Below are 20,906 nucleotides of genomic sequence, written 5' to 3'. Positions count from 1 at the left end.
CTGTTCTGTTCTATTAATCTTCTAATTAATTGTGTGCACATACATACATACGTGCTCGTACTGTGCTGTAATGATATGTCCTCCTTCAGTGACTCGTCGTCACTCCCGTTCAACCAGCGCCCTGTCCTCTGCAGAGTGCTACTCAGGTGATCAGCAAGGTTTTCCCAGGAACCAGATTTACCCACTTAGCCAGATGAAACCCCCCTAAAGCTTCATTGGTGCACATGTAGCTGGCTAACTGAGTTTTTCTGCTCTGCGAAGCCTCTTCTTGCATGGCCAAAATCGACTTCCACTCTCTTGTGGGAAATAACCACCAGCTAATTGCTGTTAACTTGTGTTTGTGACTTTTGAGTTTATGCCAGCTACCAGGGCGATGGTTGTTTTTTCTGCCAGTGCAGCTGGTTGATCAGATACATCAGAACATGGTGCTTCCATTCATTCATCTGCAGGGGAGTCAGCAGCACAGTCTTCACAATTATCCAAATAGCACTTGGTGAAATAAAAACACGACAGACGACCGTGAGAATTGTAAATTGTGAAGATTATGCTGTGTTGATCCGTGTTGATTTTGCAGCTTTTGGATGATTTTTATATGATTTGAGCCTTTTAACTGAGCAAAACTGATTCACTTGATCGCTGTGCTTTAAATGCTTTATAATTGCATTTAGCATTTCTTTTGTTAAAACATTCATGGCTGCTTAGGTTCCGTTTGCTTTGGGTTGGGTTAATACTCCAAACATCGTCCTTGCAGTCAAATTTGATGGTATGATTACTGAAATACATTTTTGATTACAACCCAACCTAAATAGTCCATTTGAAATCCACAAAACAGGACCACAACACTCTTCACTAGTAGAATCTGTTAATCTGTTTAACAATCAACAATCCATGAATTGAAACACTGTCTGTTCACTAGTGAAGAATGCATTGGTCCTGTTGGTTTATTATTTTATTCCATTTGAACCTCGGCTATTAAACTGCACATTTACATATCAACAGTGGACTATTATCCCATAGTATCACGCTCCTGCTAACGGGCGCTTGACCTCTTCCCGCTCAGATCGGCTGTCCCACCAGGCTCGGATCTCGGCCTCCGTCAACGCCATGAGGATCCTCAACACCGGCACTGAGGTTGAGGCTGCTGTTGCAGATGCTCTGGTAAGAATTTATATGTACTGTATGAAAAAGAGGTCAAAATGGTGGATTTGTTTTTGCAGCCCGTGCGACCCTGCAGTAATTCCCTCTGTGCTCTTTTTCTCCTGGACTTTCAGCTTTTAGGAGACTCGAGGAGTAAGGTACACGTGAGAATTCTTTCACTCTCTCAGTGCATGCAGAGCTTCAGTTTGAATGTTAAGTGCGACACATAGTGAGCAGGTTGGCATGCAGCGGCCGAACACGTTGGATGTTGCAGAATTCCAGCCGTTCATTTTCTGTTTAGTCACACAGAATTTTTCTAACATATTTAATCTGGTGAAACTTTGTTGGGTCAAACACATTGACACGCAGCCTCATCCATCTCACACCACGTCACCATAAAACCTGCATGTGGGTTCACTCTCTAGCTGTCGATCATCTCAGTGCAGTAGTCTGAGTTTTGAAGGCTACTGTCAATAGAAAAGATGCTGCTGTTACTCTAAACCTTTTTAGCCTCTGTCCCTCTTTCTCTCCTTATGTTTTTATTTGTTTTTTTACCCAGCGGAGGTCGGTCAGGCGCCGGTTTGAGTCGCCGGGCATGTACTCGGACGACGACGCCAACAGCGACGCCTCCAGCGCCTGCTCAGAGCGCTCTTTCAGCTCCCGCAACGGCGGCATGGCCCCCCACTACCTGCGCCAGACGGAGGATGTGGCGGAGGTCCTGAACCACTGTGCGAGCGCCAACTGGTCCGAGAGGAAGGAGGGACTGCTTGGACTACAGAACCTCCTCAAAAGCCAGAGGATGCTCAGGTGTGTGTCCAGAGATTTGTTGATAAAAGTTGTCAGTTGCATATAGATTACGTGTACAGCGGTGTATGACGATTTGTGAACCTTCTCAGTTTCGGCATAAACATATCATTAGTCCATAAACTATGTAAAGGGAACCTAGTTCAATAAACAACAGGAAATTTTCATTTATTTACTGAGGAACATTATCCAGCATTAAATAATTAAGTTTTAGATTTATGCAGGAAAAAACATTTCAAATACTGTTTGCTCAGCATTTCTCTTCTTTCACCGCAAGAAACAAAAAAAAGAAACAGGAAAAACAAAACAGTAAAAAAACTTCCAAAATAAAGTTGATTTCAGCAAATAGTGATAATTATACAGGAAGCATTAGCAGAGCAGCGTAAGGTGGGTTTACATGACCGTTTTCAGTCGTGGTGAATGAAGAGCACTGCTTGTTTTTACTTTGGCAGTCGTGTGGAGCTGAAGAGGCTTTGCGAGATCTTCACCAGGATGTTTGCAGACCCCCACAGTAAGGTGAGTATCCATCCAGCTCGACCTCTGTCACCCGCTGCATGTTTCACACAGCACGTATGACTGACACCCATGAGGACACTAAACCCAGGCAGCAGCCAGCAAACCCTTCCAAATAATATACGTGATGCGGCGTTTGACCCCAGCATGGAAGCCTCCATACAAACACTGGCCATCGCTCAGTAATGTGTTCTCAGTTGGCAGGATGGTGACAGCATGTCGTTGTCAAAGTACTTGACCTGCTTGGATGTTTTGATTGATGTCACTGCTCACATGTCAGAACTAACTCCAGGACAAACTGACTGTGTGTTTTTCTTGTTGCATGCCTCCTTGCTGCTGCGGACTTTAACACACACACCAGAGAGTAAGTGTCTACTCACTTTGTTCTCACCAGCTGCTCACTTTGTACCAGTCAGCTGTCCCGCTATGTTTCAGCTGCACCACGGCAAACACAGCGAGGAAGAAAATAAAACCGCCTTTCTTTGGCTTTTCCTCCCTCTTTGCTTGTCTCCACCTCGTCCTCTCAGGTCTTCAGCATGTTCCTGGAGACACTGGTGGACTTCATCACACTGCACAGGGAAGACCTGCAGGACTGGCTCTTTGTCCTGCTCACCCAGCTCCTGAAGAAGATGGGGGCTGACCTGCTGGGCTCCGTCCAGGCCAAAGTCCTTAAGGCCCTGGACGTCACCAGGTGAGCAGCACTAAAGACATTTTAAGACAACATTAAAATATTGTTTCCTATTCTCGCAGGTTTTTTTCTGTATTGGTTTGCACATTCCATAATTTAATGTGGCAGAAGAATGTAAAGAAAGTATCGATCGGGCTAAATATGTGAATTATTTATTGATTTCTTTTGTAGGGAGTCCTTCCCATATGAGCAGCAGTTCAACATCCTGATGCGTTTCATCGTTGATCAAACGCAGACGCCCAACCTGAAGGTGAAGGTTGCCATCCTGCGCTACATCGAGGCTCTGGCCCGTCAGATGGACCCGGCTGACTTCGTAAACTCCAGCGAGACGCGTCTCGCCGTCTCGCGCATCATCACCTGGACCACGGAGCCCAAGAGCTCTGATGTCCGCAAGGTAGGAGAGCAGGGCGGCGTGGCGTTTCGATGGCACCTCCACTTTCTCCCAGAACACAGCTTCCTCTCTCTCTTTTGTCTGTAATTATTTAGCTATGTGTTGATTTGTATGTTTAGTTTGTTTCATTTTGTGTTTTCACGTCCTGGTTTTATTTTTTCCGTTTGCCATCCTTCATCCGCTAACTCCCTCAGACCCTTCATAACTGGGCAGGGGAGGATTTCTCAGGTCGGCCGAGCACCGTGGCCTCTCTGCCTGGAGAGGGCAATCTGGAGGAGAGGTGCAAGCAGGTAGAGCCTTCATCAGACAGCATGAATTGAGTGTGTAACCTGCTCTAACCAAGCCAGGGAGCCGCTCGGCCGTGGATGTGACCATTTGAGTCGCCTGTGTGCTTTTTAACACTAACTGCTCGGAAATGGTTTGATTTCAGCGGATTTCAAGTTTGGTTTTCTATTTGCTGTCACTAAACAGGAAAATGGACAGTAGAGTTTTAACACTGGGACTAACTGGGCTGACTGGTCTCCACTAAACCATCGTGCTCATTCTTTTCCAGATTTTTGTACAGCTTGCCTTTATGTGGTTTCAGCAAACCTTGCTACGTTTGAGTAATGCTGAAGGGGACGTCGAGGGGAAGCCGTTCTTTTTCAACGTTTGCTTGATTGCTTTTCATATCTGGGTTGAGAACAGACATGCTGCATGTTCACTGCGTGTAACATTTTCTTGACTTATCATCGTCAAGTTGAGAATATGCTAATAATAATTCTTAAGATGATTTGAAATATGTTTGCAATTAGGCCTATTACTGCATTAGAGTCAAAAGTCACATGACTCTGACAGGAAACTATCAGGCAAATTACAGTACAGAGTAAAATCTCAGCTCACAACAACATGAGGCCAATGGTTTTGTAGAGATAACTCAAGTTATATTTTGTGTGTGTGTGTGTGTGTGTGCAGGCAGCCCAGGTGGTGCTGATCGCCCTGTTTGAGCTCAACACACCAGAGTTCACCATGCTGCTGGGAGCTCTGCCCAAAACCTTCCAGGATGGGACCACCAAGCTGCTGCACAGCCATCTGAGACATGCCAGCGCTAACAGCGACCTTGGCATGGTAGCACAGACACGCTAATTGTTTTTTCTACAGCCCAAAGACCCCACGTAACAATATGGCAGTGTTTATCTCTAAATTATTTAAATGTGAAGCGAATATTATAGTTTTGATCATCAGAAAGATGAAAATCCTGAAGTCAAAAATTTGCATTGTAAAGTCTTCGTGCCGTTGGCATAGTGTACGTAGTGTTCCAGTTGTTTCTGTGCTGTCCTCAAGAGGTGATTTCCAGATGTGTCTGAACTCCATTGTGTACATTGCCCATCTGCAGGCGTCTCCAAGTAACTCAGCTGTTCGGACACCTCCGCGACAGCCTAGCAGCCGCAGCAGTCCGCTCACCTCACCCACCAATTGCTCCCACGGAGGCCTTTCCCCCAGGTAGGTCGCAGCCAGACTCTCTCTGGTGTTTCAGTTCGTGTCCTTTCACAGTCACAGTCCCACCATCATTTGGACATTTGTTTGCACCTGTGCGGTGCTCTTATCCGAAATGATCACCTTGATGCTGGCCGAAGGTCCATTCAGTGCTGCCGATAATACTGTGTGAGAAATTTCAGTTTCATGCACCAGGAGAAGAACGGAAGTAAAGAAGAAATAAAGTTTACGTATCTTAACACGAGAACTCAGTGTTAGCAGAAAACACACATTTCCAATGATATTTATTCAATATTTTATTATGTAAATGTTCTTTGATGAAATTCATGATAGAGTCTGCAAGGAAAACCAATTGAAGCCCGTTGCTCTTGTATGTGCACAGAAGGAGCTTAGAAACTACCCTGATGATGTAGACTTCATTTAGAGTCGTGCTGCTATGTCAGAAGGTTAATATCAACTTTGTGGCTCACTTTGAAATGATTGTCTATAATATCAGGGACAGTGTTGTTCTACAAATCTAGAATCAATCTTCCCCCTTTTAGCACTAAAGAATTTATTCATGCTCTTGATGAGTTGTCAGGTTTATTACCACAGAGTCACCAGACTTAATCCTTCTTTGCACGGCAAGTTCTCTGCTAATAATCTTCTAACGGCAATGCAGCACCAGATTTGACTGCATGATCCTGGGGCCAGTTTCCTACCTTCTATACTAACCGACTGAGTACAGGTCTTCTTTCCAACCCTTCTCACATCTCTATCTCTCTGGGCTGCTCTCTCGCCCCCCCCCCTCCCTCTTCCTCCCACGCTGGCTGCAGTCGGCTGTGGGGTTGGAGCTCAGACGGGCTCTCGAAGTTGCCTCCTCTGCCCTTGCCCTCCCCTCTTCCTCCACCCACTGCTCACCCCTCCCTCAAGGCCCTGCGGCGAGCTTACTCACCAAGGTAACCCCAATCCCCCCTCCCCCTCCTCCTCCTCCTCCTCCTCCTTAACACGGAGTTTCACAGTAGCCCTGAGTGATCGGAGCTAAAATCCAAGATGTGATCCAAAATTAAATCATATTTTTAAATGGATGTATTGGTAACTTACATTAAGTAGATAAATCCTTATTCAACCATTTGTTTTTTAGAGCTGAGCTTTAAGAGAAGTATACAGTTTTTGTAGTAGCCGTACTGTGAAACCCCTAAACCTCTGTCGTCTGACTTCTGCCTTGCTGCAACAATTTGCGCTCCCATCTGCTCCAATCACCCCTAACTGTCCATCCTCACTTTTTCCTCTTTGCACTGTTGTTGCTCAGCTGCAGACTTGCAGGTGAGGAAGAGTGTAACCTGTGTCTGTGCTTGACCCACCTGTTTGTCTCCACCCGCCCCAGTTTGTGGACATGCACGGCTCTGCACGTGCACTGGACCGTACAGTAGCACACTGTGGTGCACAGAAATAAGTGGACGGTGAAGTGCTGCCTGTTTCCTAGTCATGGACCAAACTGGCTGCATGGTTACAAGTTGTAGTCCTACACTTGAACCCCTGCCTTATTATTAATGTTTCCAAAAAATGTTGTTAAATTTTTATACTTGCCAAAGGTTTTGCAATATTGCACACAATGTCAGGCTACTGTATGAAAACCAAATCTGGTAAAGTTTTCATTTCTTCTGCTGAACCAGAAGAAGAAGAAAAGAAATAAGCTAAGGACTTATTTCATTGTAAGAACTTTAAGGATTGGGTTGGGTTCGTGTAATAAAAGTGTGCAGTGACTGATGCTCTGCTATAAAGGGATCCTGGATCCTTTAAGGAGCATCAGGTCAGGCTTGTTATGCTTGGAGGGAAAAGAAACTTCAGTAAGTCTCTGTACTTCTCCGATGCCTGAGGTGGCTGCACTGACGGGGATCATTTATAGCCAAACTACACACAGGCTAATGATTTACTGTTTCCCTCTAGCAGAACCATTTCTCATGCGATTAAATTCCGTAACAAATCTCTTTCTCTCCCCCTCTCACGCCTGCAGCATGCTGGAGTACGACAGTGAGAACCTGAACTCGGAGGAGATCTATAGCTCTCTGCGCGGCGTCACCGAAGCCATCCAGAACTTCAGCTTCCGCAGCCAGGAAGACCTGATGGAGCCGCTGAGACGGGACGGCAAGAGGGACGGCGTGGTGAGGAAATTTGAATTCAAAGATAAAAACTTTCCTACTTTGTTGGTGGTATCAGACGCCGACATTAAGAATGAAATGCAATAGAAACCGAACACAAAACGTTTTAACACATATACGCGGTTTGTTGTTTAGTTTTTTCCTGTGTATTTTATTTGCCATTGCTGACTTTACCGTAAGATTCGAGAAGCTCTTTCCCCCTTTGGGCTGAATTTGATCTTTCTCCTGTTTCTGCAGCCTGGCTTCGGGGCGTCCTCAGACTCCGACCCTCGGCACGGCGGCGACGTGGTGGAGGGCGGACGCACAGCCCTGGACAACAAGACCTCGCTGCTCAACACGCCTTCGCCACGGTCGTTTGCCGGCCCTCGCTTCAGGGAGTACAACCCGTACAACTACACCGACAGCATCAGCACGCTGGACAAAGCTGCTCTGAAGGAGGCGCTGTACGAGGACGCCGTGGATCAACTGCGAGAAGGTACTGACTTGCATGTTTTGTGTCTTTGCTTTTAGTTTATGTCATGTTGTGTCTATAAACTGAATGTTCTGCCTCCTGTCATTTTGACAGGCCGGCGGCAGGAGTGTGTCGAAAACAAGATCCTGAGCCCCAAAAGCTTCCCCGGTAAAGACCTAATGTGTCCAAAGAACAAACTTTTGTAATTTTTCTGCAAAAGCGTTAAAAAAACAAGAAAACAGAAACCGAATCCTCCTCAAAATAAATGTCTTGAGAAGCGATGAAATACCGAAACGTCTGCACAGCAAACTGATGACTTCTCTCTCTCCCACTGCCACACTCCCTTACTGCACTCAGCCATCTGGGTGCTCACTTGCGACCCAAGTAACACACCATTCATTTACTTCCTGCCGTGAAATAAAACCAAAAAAAACACGAAACACATGTCGCCTATGTGTTATAGAATCTGTTGTAATTTATTTTTCTCGTTGACCTTACAGCAGGCCCAGCGGAGCAGCTGGAGTTAGTCGGGGAGCTGCTGAAGGAGCTCTCACAGGGCCAGGCCGGAGAGCGGGGCCCCGAGGAGCGACGGGGAACCTTGCTGGAACTGCTGAAGGTGGCCCGGGAGGACAGCCCGGTGGTTTGGGAGGAACACTTTAAGACCGTGCTGCTGCTGCTGCTCGAGACGCTGGGAGACAAAGACGTGAGGACTCGAGGCCTAAGGAAGCCTCCAATGTGTCAAACCACTTTTGTCTCATCGTGTTTTTCAATGTGGTTTTCTCTCTCTCAGCACACAATCCGAGCGTTGGCCCTGCGCGTCCTGAAGGAGATCTTGAGGAACCAGCCTGCTCGCTTCAAGAACTACGCAGAGCTCACCATCATGAAGACTCTGGAGGCTCATAAAGATTCACACAAAGAGGTGAGGCTACATAGTGATTAAAGTGTTTTTTTGTTACTGGGTTGACACTAAATCATACTTTGCTTTGGCTTCTCAAAGGTTGTGCGAGCGGCGGAGGAAGCGGCCTCCACACTGGCGGGCTCCATCCACCCGGAGCAATGTATCAAGGTCCTGTGTCCCATCGTGCAGACGGCCGACTACCCCATCAACCTGGCTGCCATCAAGATGCAGACGAAGGCCACTGAACGCATCGCAAAGGAGCCGTTTCATCAGCTGCTGCCTGATGTCATACCCGGACTCCTGCAGGTGAAGCTTGTGTTTGACACTGGTCAACTTTTGTCCAGTTTTAAATTGAGATGGGATCATTATCAAGTCGGTGACTTCAGCACCTTCAGGTCTTTCCTACTGCGGAGCATCCAAAACGTCCATTAGCAGTCTCTGATTACAAACGTGACCTGTAATAAGCATAGTTTGCTGCGTGAAAGGTGAGAAGAAATGTCAGTTTCCCTTAAGAACAAGAATAATGCCCGAGCAGCGTGTGCCCAGGTCACAGGAAGTGCTGATGCTGTATTTTGTTCATTATGTTCAGTCTGCATCATCTGCTGTTTCAGGGCTACGACAACACAGAGAGCAGCGTGAGGAAGGCCAGCGTCTTCTGCCTAGTGGCCATCTACTCTGTGATTGGAGAGGAGCTGAAGCCGTACCTGGCTCAGCTGACTGGCAGCAAGGTAAACTCAGCTTTTATTGATTGGATGCATGGAGCCCTGAAAAATTTAGAAAATATGTAAAAACTAGGATATATGTAGTAGGAAAAGAAATCCAAAACATTTTTAATGTCGAACAGATGACAAACTGAAATCCATAAATGATGGTCTGGACGGAGCAGGGGGGTTGGTGTTTTAGGGAGGGTGTGGTCTTTTAACCCTCCTGCTGTCTTCCTCCCACAGATGAAGCTGCTCAACCTGTACATCAAGAGGGCCCAGACCTCCACCAGCAACAGCAGCAGCTCCTCCGACATCTCCTCCTACTAAACCCCCGTGGGAGCAGGCTTTAACGCTTTAACGCAGAAACCATTTCATTCCATCCGCTGATCCGAAGTCCTTGCAGGTGGCATCGCGATCATTTAGATGTTCCTTATAGGACCAGGGCTCGCACCAAAAAGCTCCTCTTCCCAGGCAATGTTTCATTCTTTCAGCTGAGATCAGGTTCTCGTGGCTCCAATTTCCAGACCGCCTCCTTAGTAGGTAAGGCGATCCTGGCAGCTACACGTCCTAAAGAACCAGGCCCTTTACCCAAACTTGTTGTTCTTCTTCTTCCTCCTTACACTACCACTTGAGTCTTGAGCCTTAAACTTGATCTTCCATCAATGTACGATGGAACCGACGCGATCGTAGAAACCATTTTTTTAGAGGCCGTGTGCCTGAAACCTCCTCTTCCTACTTGCTCCTCATTCACCCTCCTGCTTTCCTCTATCGAGCGAATGGAACGTGATCGTTGGAGCAAGACGGTCTCCTGACGTGTGCAGGACGTGCGCTGTGTCTGAACTCATGGCAGAGGAGGAGATCAAATCGATTGTGGTATAATTTGCTCCTCTCGGTGCAGGAGGAAACCTGTGACCATGTGACTCCTATTCGTGCGTAGTACCTTTAATCCACAAAATGTTTTGCTTTGACACATCAAACCTTATCATATATTGAATGTAAAGAGCTTTGAATGACTGTATCTCACCCGCATTTCCTCTTCCTGAACTACTGCCTCGTTGGTGAATCGATCTCAAAGGCTTTGGGACATTTTTCCAGGTTTTAGCACGTTTGTAGGATTTTAAAGCTGTTAAAAAAAGTGGCACTATGGTCTTTAAAAGGCTGAAGTCAAAGGTGAATCTGAAGATTGAATTTGTCGTAAAGAATGACTTGATTTTCAGTGCAGTGAGTCGTTGTTGGTCTCATTGTTAAAAAGTGTCAGTGCTCCAAAATGTGAAGTTCCTGTGAGTTTATACTGAATGATCATTTGGCTGGCCAATGATTTTACACTCCACATTTTTAAAAAGTATTATTTTGGGCCCAAGCACCAGCAAAATGAATCAGTGTTATTTCAAAAGAACAAACCTGCAAAGGTCAGTTTTTGGGGTGAAACAATGAAGGACTCGATTCAGTTCCTGCGACGTTCATTACTTTGATTTTCCAGTTTAAAAAAAAAAAAAAAAAAAATCTGTAATAAGATAAAAAAAAAATTAAATCTATTTCCATTTGTCAGTGTAAATTTAAGACTTGTACAAATGTAAAAAAAGAAAAGTAAAAATTCCACAATTGAAAAATGTTAAATTATTTAATATCAAAATTAACATTGAAAACCATCTGATTGATTTAATTATTAGCTCAACAAGACCCTGTTTTTGACAGTGGCTGTGAAAACCATCATTAGCACATTTACTCACCTGCCGCTACATAATTAATTCTCCAGATCAATAATTAATTAGTCTAAATAAATGATTCACAACAGTTAAATCAGTGCTTTAAAATGCATTGTCTGTTTTTAATAGCCCAGAATGTAACTTACCTTCTTCTTCTTCTCCTTGTTTTTTGATAATGGAAAATCAAACGGATACATGAACCTGCTTTGCACGTGGAGGCTGTCGCTGACTGACCGCTCACCACAGTCACTCACATAATCACAAAGAGCACTAAAAGGATTTTGGGGCGGTAAAAGCAAACGACAGCAGAAGCGTCTGAAAGCTGCCTTTAATTCTGCAGGATGTGAATTTGAACCTGGGACTTTATTGGTTTTGAGGGTCTGCTGTGTTTCAGGCCTGGGAATCCACATGCTGTCAAGTCAAGACTACTGTGTGATCAGCTGCCAAAAAACTATATATATATGTTAGATTCAAGATATGGATGGAAAGGTCACGATAAAGGTCACGTGTCTCGAAAATAGCAGCACTATTTATCATTACAGTTTTGTTAGGAGTTAACTAATAACCGGTGGTTTGTTTTTGGACGTTTTTAAGTGTATCGTTGTTTTAAAGGATTTGTTTGAAGAAGCTCCTTGGTGTCGGTTAAATCGAATGTAAGGGGCAACATTTACACCAATCTGAAGCCGATGAATTGAAAATGGCGTCAAACGAAACAAGCAGGAAAAACAGTTGTTTGATCTTTGGACGTTAGCAATAAACTCGGACAAATCCAGCTGGGATGCTCCCGTCGAAGCACTGTAAATACTTAGGGCGTCCCCTCCTCTGAGACGCCGTCACTGGTCAGTGGACACAAGTGTCCCTTCTCTCAGAAAGTGCACCTACAATAAGATGTTAGCGCTGCTGCTTCTCAGCAGAAGGCTTCAGCTGCACTTCCAACCATGGACAACACTAAGAGTTGAATTCATCTGAGCAGACGAACCTTGACCCGTCCGACACACTGGTTCTGTGCTTGTTCAAAGAGAAGGTTCACAGGTTTCAAACGTGTAGTCGCGTGTCCATTTTTTCTGGCTGTATTCATCCTGCTTGATCATATGCTGCTCTTTAAAAGATTCCGTTGTGGCTGAATTTAATGTGAGCAACGGGGGACAAAAGGGTTTAGGAAGTTGATATGTGGATTCAGCCGTGTGATTGGATCAAACCAAATGGGAATTTGATATTGAAGTAAAGGAAATATTTTAAACGTGATCACTTGGTTTGGTCAAATCAGACTGTGAAGCCTCTTATTAATAACGAGGACGTTGAATTTCGCCTCCTCTTATTTGCATACAAACTTCCTGTTAGGGATCATTTAATGAGGAATGATTGCAGCCTGTTCCAGTGTTTAAGTGGATGCACATTTCTGCCAGTAGAAGAAAAATAAATGTTTGGCACAGTTTTGCCATTTTAATGTAACTTTAATGTTATGGCTCATAATTTTACCCTTTTATCTCAGCTTTGACTCCATTTTAATATTTGGACTAACTCTGTTCTGCTCTTGTCATCGTGACAAATATTTCCTCTTCATACGCTCTTCCACCGGCAGAATAGGCTCCATACGCCAGACTGGTTAAAAAAAATAAAAAAAATAAAAAATCCTGCTGTAAGACAATAAAAAGGTTTGACATTTGGGAGATTGCACTAGTTTCTCTTCTTGCTGAGGCTCATATCTTTATGCTAAAATGAAGCTACAGCCAGTTTTCTAAATCCTCTGGTTGGTCCTACAAGTTTTGGCTAGAAAGTGAATATTTCCCTGTTACTAAAGGGGCGCGTGGACTCCAAAAGTGAAGGATGCTGTAACCGAACATTTCCAGGCCCCATTCGATCTCTTCACATCGCTCCGACTGTTACAGCCACTGTACCAGTGGCCTTTGCCACACAAGTTGGCAGTTCGAGCCGCTGTGGACGGATTGTTGCCGTCCACCACCAGTGCGACGCGGTGGTTTTTCTTTTCCTGTACAGCGTCACTTGTAAACTTGGTCTGCATGCAAACTTCACAGGAACCGTGGGATGTTGTCCACCCGTGTCCCTGTCCAATGCAGTTAGTTTGACAGACGGAGTGGGGCGAAAAGTCCACGTTGGTTTCCTGAATGTGCCTTTTGGGTGAAGATTTCCGGCAATATACCTGGTTGTTCCGTACAATACTAACCTGTACTAACACTATAACACACTGCTTCTTAAGGTGGACTTTATTTAAGCACATGGAGATATGCACTGCTGTAAATAAGCTTCAAGCCACAGGTGATTTCTCTCTTCCCCACTGAAACCACTTACAATGCATGGCTCCCTTTCTTTTCTTAGTCGATTAGATTTATTTTATGCTATATAATATTTATATTAAGCTTTATTCTCCTGTGTATATATTTACATGTTTGGTTTGCTTTCACCTGTGATAGACTTCGCAGAACTTGAAATAAAATATCAGACTTGTATTATCTCATCCTGTCATTTCTATCAGTTCTGTTTGTTTTGTTTTTTTGTTTTGTTTTTTTTATAGACTCGATGTTAGTAGTAGTAGTTAGTAGTTATCATTAAGTACTGATGTTTCCCCTTGGAAATCTGTATTTGTATTCAATTACAAGTGAAAGTTCTTAAAGGGGACATTGTTGCACGGGTACATAAACTGGATACTTTGTCCAACACTGCAAAATACATTTAATCCAGTGCTGTACTTTTTATGTTGTCTGTAGTTACTTTTCAGAATAATAGTGAACAATATGCTCAAATAAATTATTTTTTTTGTGGGCCCGGTGGCTCAGTGGTAGAGCATTGGGTTGGGATGCAGAAAGCCGCAGTTTTGAATCCCTCCCCACCAGTCGAGGCCCCACCCAGACACCAGTCCTGAGTCTGAATTAAAATGGGTGGGTGGCGACAGGATGGGCGACCGGCATGAAAACTCCACCTGCAGAACACTTTGCACTGCGGTGACCCCTGAAGGGACGAGACCAAGTCTTACAATTAAAGTGATGAACACGAACAATCACTTTAATCCAATAAATATCTCATAAGTGAGTCATTGTGCATAATTAGTGCTTTAGGTATATTTTGATGATAACACTTGTAATAGTACTTAGTCCTTTATAGATTAGATTTGTCCTTAGTGGGCACAGAAACAAGTAAAGTAACAAATAATAATTCTCATTAAATCACTAACAGTTATTACCATAAAAAGACTTTTAAATTGAAGATGGAAGCACTTGCTCCTTCCTTTGCTTTGCCTGTGGAGCTTCCTGTGTATTTTGACCCCGAGAACTACATTTCCCATGAGCCCCTGCACAGAAAGCACACACGGCTTTTCGTGTTGGACTTCGTCCTTAATTACGAAATGTTCTTTTCTCCAAACGCTGCTTCAAGGTAAATTGATATTGTTATATTTTTAGAAGAATATTTAGATATATTTTTTATCTCCTCAGTTTATTTTAGTTCTATCTTGTATCTTTAGTTGACAGGAGGTTTTTTTGAGGGAATCCGTGTGAAATAACAAACGGATGGAGTGAACCAGCAGGTGGCGCTCTCTGCCCTTCATTATCAGACGGTGGGTTTCTGTGCTGGGTCTTCACTGCGACACATCTGCAATTGAGACGGTTTTTAATGATTTGTGTTTAAAGTTTAATTCTGAATATGTCTGTGTCATGAATAATAATTGTTATATTTAAATCTTTCTCTGATGTAACTAAGTCCTGTACCGACACAAACTGAAACGCTTGTCTTTTTTTCTTCTTCTATATTTCAATTTCTTATGTTAGAAGCATTATCCCAAATTATACTTCATGTTTCAGAACAGAATATTGCACGTTTTTATGTGCAGTTTTAGATACTACTTACCTTCCAAAATAGTAGGGTTTTTTTTAATGTAAAATCAAAAAGTATAAAACCAACATTGGCAGAAAACAACTGTTTTTTTTTTTTTATAGAAATATACCAAATGATATGAAAATTAGCACGTGGTTTCTTTTAATAATTACACAACGGTTGTTTAGACAGAACAAGCTTCGTGACTGTGATGAGATTTGTCAGATTTTTACAAACATCACACATCAGTACTGCAACAGTCACAGGAGTCACTTTTCTGCTTCAGGTGCTTTTTTGTGTTCAGCACGTGCGGCTCCTAAATTCGCCGAGTTTCACCCGGACGTGACGTCAGACCGTGTCCGGACATGTTTGGGAGGTCGACTCAGAGCATCTGCTGCAGGTCTGCGCCTCAAATGCTGCTGTGTAGACGTTTAAAACGGGATGAGTTCATGGTGAAACCACAGTGCATCAGAACCCAGTACCACAGCAGAACCACATTATACAGAGCATTAAGTTAAACGGACACGCGTTGCCTATAAAGTAAGTAACCAACAAATACTAGTGGACATAAAAGTTTCCAAGCTTTCTCATATTTCCACGCTCAACTCTGGCTGCTGTAGTTTTATTGTAGTACAAGTTATGCTGGTATTTCTTAACTTGTTGTTAGGACTCTAGCAGCATTTTACAGGGGGAGCTGGTATTACAGTGGTTCCCAATCTAAGGTTTGGGCCCCTCCAGAGGTCACAGGTTATATTTGAGAGGCCGTGTGATGATTTACGGCAGAAGCTTTTAAAATATTTTTATGATTTGTATTTTCTTTGGTTGAAAGTGTGGAAGCTTTAAGGGCTTAATCTGTCATAACCTGGCTGTCTTTAAAAACAAATACAGTTTTATTATAGCAGCTTTAGGACGGTGCACTGCTGCAGATTCCTTCGTCTTCTGAAATATGTTTTGGCAAAAAGATGCATTGAGGTGCTTTAATATCAGCCTCCTTCCTATGTGAGAAATGCAGAAAAATTAAAGCTGCATCTTGTCCAAACCCAAACGAAGCAGGTGCACTTTTCCCACACGTGGGCTGAGATTAAAAGGGGGGGGGGGGGGGGGTCGTCCCCGCAGATCTGATCGGGCCTCATCGGGCCGCAGTGTTTAGTTTACAAGCTCCGAGCTCCAACCCTGTATAAATGTTTAAACGCATCCCCCGGATCAGCGGCTCCTAATGGGGCGTTTCATTCGTAGATCAAAGCGAGGTAGGGGGACGGTGCTGCGGCGCTGGACCCGTCCTCCCCGTCGTCAAACATTCTAAACGGCCCCGTTGACCCCTCGCGGCGGTGGCCGCGTGTTATCGCCAAGGCCTGCCCGTTCCATCAGTATGCACACGCTGTTGAAAATTAATTTCATTAAAGGCCCGCTATTTGCACCCCCCCCCCCCCCCCCTCAACCCCTCCACCCCCATCCGCCCAGCTCCTCCTGTTTAAAAGCCCTCATGGTGTATGATTAGCGCACATTTCCCCAACCTGGCTGGCAGTGGCGGCTGGGTCGGGAGGTCGCGCAAATGAAAGAGAACAACTTCATTGTGAGATGACTGGCTCATAAATCATCGGCCGTTTTCTATAAATCACGGCAGATGGCAGGGAGCGAGCCGAGGCTCCTGGGAGCTCGCTGCGGCCCCTGTGCGTGATGGGAAGGGCCGGGCTTAGCTGCGGCGGAGGCTGGCATGAGCGTGGGGTCAGTTCAAGTTTGCGGAAGACGTGAGGTGTGGTGGAGGCGGGCCAGAGGCCGGGCCGTCTCCCCCTCCCCCCTCACGGCCTCAGCTGATGAGATGCAGACCCCGGAGGTCCACGTGCTGCCCCTCTGCAGGCTGCCCCCCATTTAACAGGTCTAATCTGCCTGCTTAATATGGAGACAACTTCATCCCCCCCTTGTCCCCGAGCCGCGCTGAGACCTGTCAGGTTGACACTAGATGTCCGCCCAGGAGGGGGGGGGTCTGCCAGGCCGACTCACACCTTCATTATTCATCATGATTATTTAACAGAACAGGATTCACCTGCACTGCAGCAGAGCAGCGAGTCTGTTGAGTCTAAAATGGAGCCAAAGTGGAGCTTCATCCTCCTGCTTTACCTCTGTCGCCAAGAGGAGTCATCCAGAGAAGAAGCGGGTTTATTCTGTAGATGTTGGGCTCAATTCTCCGCTGCAGTTCCCTTAAATTCTTCCTGACATCACACAGCTTCAATTAAGAAGTGAAAAAAGCTGATGCCAAAATCACGAAACGATTTTTACAGCTTGAACAGTTTAATGTCAGTGTAGCCTGAAAGGAAAACGCACTTGTGAGTCCTCAGAGTCCTGCGCTGCATCTTATCAGGTTGGTTTCAGCCTGGGGACAGTGGAGGGAGCATCAGAGCTGCTCAGTGTTCACCTGTCGGAGGAGAGTCAGGTGTTAAAGTGGCAGTTTGAGTGTTACAGCACAACTACATTTCCCACAAACCACCAGTTCTGCTCGGCGTGAATCCGCAGGAAAAGCTTTAAGCAACACGGCGCCTCATTTAAAAAAAAAACCCCGTCCAGACAAAGTGTCCTCTGTTAGCGTCTCCCCTCACTGACTGCGGCGTAACGTCTTCAAAAGCGCCACAACAAGCCGCTACGTGGACTTTGACATTGAGTGCAGCTTCATCACTGGCTGCACAGCTGCCCAGATGTTTGCTGCTCTGCCTCCTCTGGGCACGAGAAGCTTATGGAAGGATGAAATAAAAGAGGGAGGTCTTTGCAGGCTTGTGTGTTTCATTGCAGCTTGTGATAATGGAGGCTGGATGGCAGAGGAGCTGTGGGCTAGTTTTCCCTGCACAATTTAACTCCAGTCCATCTTCCACCTACATACAGGAGCCTCACGTTAAACTCTGCACTGTTTTGCCCGTGCGAGACGCTGATGAGCTCTGCGACAATGACCTTTGTGACCCTTTGGTTCTGGGTTTCCAGACCAGAGAGTCCTGTGCAGGATGTTCTCAGTGTCTTTGCAAAGTCTGTGTTTTAAAAACTGAGCGTGTGAAATGTGACGGTAGGGGCTCTGAGGCCTCTCTGTGTTGACTGAAGCTCTCAGAGACACAGATACTCTGCAGGGGGGACGTGGGGGATTCTCCACATTCATGTTTCCTCTGCTGCAGTACGCTGCACTTAAAAGCAGCAGAGCCCCATTAGCTGCTGCTCTCTCTTTCCTTTCTTTTCTCTTCCTCTGGATCTTTGCCTTCCTGCTGCTCCCCTTCCCCTTGATCCACCTCTGGTTATGTCATTACTTTTTACAGCAGTTTGAGGATCTGCAGGGGGCCAAGGACACAGGCGGCTTTTCAAGGTGGACTATCCCTCTAACAAGCCCTGTCACCCCCCCCCCCCCAACACACACACTACTCTGCATTGGGCATTAATGCAAATTATGGTCTGATAATTTAATAACTTTGCCAGCTTGATCTGTCGTTTTTGTTCCAATTATCATCGGGCAGGGGGTTGCGTTCCATCATCAGAAAATAAACACCATCGATCATCCTTGTAACCATTAGCCACTGACAGACCGAGCTGCGCTTTGCATAAATGGCCTCTAATGTGGGGCTGGGGCTTTTAGATGTTTGCTCCTAACTTTGGCTCCACGTCCCCTGTTATTCACCGCGCTGATAATCACACTGAGGCTCCTGTAACGTCGGCCTGCTCCGCAGCCAGCCAGCGGAGCCGCTTGCTAAAGGATTATGTCAGCGCAGACTGACTCCAGCTCGACAACTCGGAGCCAAGACATGCAGCCGGGGCCTGTTAAGTCTTTCCAGGAAGCGCCTGGAAGGTGCCAGAGCCATACGCAGAGCTGGCAGCGGGCGCCGCCTCAGCATCGGGGCCTCGCTCTTGATTCCAGTGGAAAATGATGCTGCGTTTCCCGCCTGATGAAGCCCCTTTCCCAGCCCCCAGCCCCCAGCTCTGTCCACCAAACCGAGAGAAGGTTGATTTAGGAACTGAGCAGAAAAACGTTAAGTCACCGAAATCAGCGGTGCATCAAGTGGTGAATGTTTTACGAGCCCCCGGCACAAACCCCCTCCCTCAACAAGCAAAACCACATTACCCCTGTGACAGGTCTTAGGAGACTCAGGTATTTATGATTCATGGTTAAACTTTACGCAGAGCTCGTATCTCGGTTTTAACTGAGATGAAACAAGAGTGCGTTGCCTGCTAAAAGCTCGTCTTTGGCAACGATGGAGGAAGAGGAGGAGGAAGAGGAGGAGGGGGGGGGGGGGGCAGAGACACAAACACTGGGCGTTTACGCACAGCGCTGCTTTGTTCTCTGCCTTTGAAACACTGAGACGAGATGAGCTCCCTGCTGGGAGAGTGTGTTTTCTCTGTCTGACCACAATGGGACACCAGCCTGGTGGAAAAACACACACACACACACTTGACCATTCATGTCAGATCAAAGATGGCTGCAGCTGAGGGTTGGAGCTGACTGCGTCTCCTTCCCACAGGTGAAGCTCTTGTCTGCACCGCCGATGTTTAGAGCATCGGTCTGGAGACTGAGGCGTGTTTGAAATGAAAGCTCCAATCAGTGACTGACCCACATGTGGAGACGTCCCACCAGCAGGGCCGGATCCCGAGGAGGCGGGTCCCAGGCGTCATCACGTCTCTTTTTGTGCGTCTACTTTTTAACCATTTGTGTGTGTTTTTGAATCTTGCTGCTCTTTTTAAACCAATTTTTTTTTTTGGAGTTGTTTCATTTCATTTTTCCTAACTCGTGTGTCTTTTCTCCCTTTGGTCTTTCTGGTCATCTTTCGTGTCATGTCCTGTTTGTCTTTCATGGCTACTTGTGGTTTTAGCTCTTTTTTTTCATGTGTGTGTCTTTTTGGTCAAACACATCCAAAATGACCAGGGGACACAATACAAACTTATACACAAAACAGTCTGAAGGTTGAACTGTAGTTCGTTTTATTTATACCTGTTAAATTCAGTCCCAGATGTCGTTATTAGTAACCACACGGTAAAAATCCATTCAGCTGGTTTTTATATCTTTATTATCCGAGTCTGGCCGTGTGTTCTCATCAGAACCCTGCAGCTGTCAGCACACGCCTGCTGGATGACACCTGGACTGTCCCAGCGTACGTTCGGTGGTTTGAATCCTCCGAGAAGCTGGGCCGGGTGCTGAGGGGGAGAGGGCAGAGCGATGAGAGCTTTTAATGAGGACCTCCATCCTCAAACCTCCGGAGAGCGGAGACCTAAAGGGCCCGGCGAGCAGCGAGGTGGCGGTGCTGACCTGGAACCACACTGCCCCAACGCCCCCTTTAGATGGGAGTGTTTCCCCCCCTGCTAATCTGGAACTAGATGCAGTTACAGAGAACTTTTGCAACAACAGGTCGTCGTGTCCATCCCAGTATTTATCCGGTGCCACACCGACATGTAAATGACGGCGTCTGTGTGATGCACCACAGATAATGATCATCACTATTGTGCTGCAGTTTTTTTGTTGTTTTCACCGCGATGAGCCGTCGATGCATCGACTGTGGCCCCGGCAGATGGCGTGATGCTGGAAAACAGATGTTATTTTGCATAGGACATAGCATGAATATGCATGTTGTTTTAGATCAGGACACTAAAGGCCTCGCCGCTGATTGGCCAACTCCCTTCAATACCGTCACTCTAACACAACTGCACAGACGCCTCTTTTTTTTTTCCCCACAAGTACTGGAGCAACAGCAGTACTCGTCCTCTAAGGCCACAAGCGTTTTTACAATGACTAACACAGGTGGTGTTTAGCTTGAGACTGATAAATACTGGTGGATATTATGTGGTTTCACCTGCTGAAATAAATGCTTTCACTAATATTTGTGTACTTTTCATTAACACTTACACCGTGTCGATTTCTGCAGAAACTTGATTCATGAGCCACATGTGGAACAAATGTTGCCGCGACTTGTATGTTCATCTTGTCAACAGCATCAAGTTCAATATTTTCTCACTGCAGTGCTGCTACTTTTGGACTTTTAGCTTGTGTGAGCAATTTGAAGTACTAATGGGCCTGTAGTGTCTTTTTTACTGGAGTATTATCTTGAGTATCGATGCTGCCTTACTGTTGAAGCAGCAGTGTTGGCACCGCTAACTAGTGAATATTGGCTTTAACACGTGTTGGTTCCGACTGAACAAAAGTGTGAAGCCT

General features: G+C 45.6%; 1 protein-coding gene across 22 annotated transcripts in view; it reads left to right on the top strand.

Moving 5' to 3' along the window:
- LOC137126287 (CLIP-associating protein 1-B-like) overlaps positions 1–13,377 on the top strand; it is a 37,249-nt gene extending 23,872 nt beyond the window's left edge. For 7 of the 22 annotated variants that reach the window (XM_067502885.1, XM_067502880.1, XM_067502883.1 and 4 more), the window contains 19 exons: positions 90–146; positions 1,061–1,158; positions 1,272–1,295; positions 1,697–1,944; positions 2,394–2,457; positions 2,982–3,145; positions 3,314–3,536; positions 3,728–3,823; positions 4,488–4,640; positions 4,909–5,015; positions 5,825–5,947; positions 7,006–7,153; positions 7,388–7,625; positions 7,716–7,769; positions 8,102–8,304; positions 8,392–8,520; positions 8,599–8,805; positions 9,111–9,227; positions 9,447–13,377. In XM_067502885.1, coding sequence (XP_067358986.1) covers positions 90–146; positions 1,061–1,158; positions 1,272–1,295; positions 1,697–1,944; positions 2,394–2,457; positions 2,982–3,145; positions 3,314–3,536; positions 3,728–3,823; positions 4,488–4,640; positions 4,909–5,015; positions 5,825–5,947; positions 7,006–7,153; positions 7,388–7,625; positions 7,716–7,769; positions 8,102–8,304; positions 8,392–8,520; positions 8,599–8,805; positions 9,111–9,227; positions 9,447–9,530 — 2,537 coding nt within the window. In that variant the 3' untranslated portion in view covers positions 9,531–13,377. The remainder of the gene's footprint in view (positions 1–89; positions 147–1,060; positions 1,159–1,271; positions 1,296–1,696; positions 1,945–2,393; positions 2,458–2,981; positions 3,146–3,313; positions 3,537–3,727; positions 3,824–4,487; positions 4,641–4,908; positions 5,016–5,824; positions 5,948–7,005; positions 7,154–7,387; positions 7,626–7,715; positions 7,770–8,101; positions 8,305–8,391; positions 8,521–8,598; positions 8,806–9,110; positions 9,228–9,446) is intronic. The other 15 variants (XM_067502887.1, XM_067502892.1, XM_067502893.1 and 12 more) reach the window with 11 other exon arrangements.
- The last annotated feature ends 7,529 nt before the right edge of the window (positions 13,378–20,906 follow it).

The sequence above is a fragment of the Channa argus genome, chromosome 4, assembly GCF_033026475.1.
Source record: "Channa argus isolate prfri chromosome 4, Channa argus male v1.0, whole genome shotgun sequence".
Classification (NCBI taxonomy): Eukaryota; Metazoa; Chordata; class Actinopteri; order Anabantiformes; family Channidae; genus Channa; species Channa argus.
Note: the sequence above shows the minus strand (reverse complement) of the source record. Positions and strands in the feature narration are given on the sequence as shown.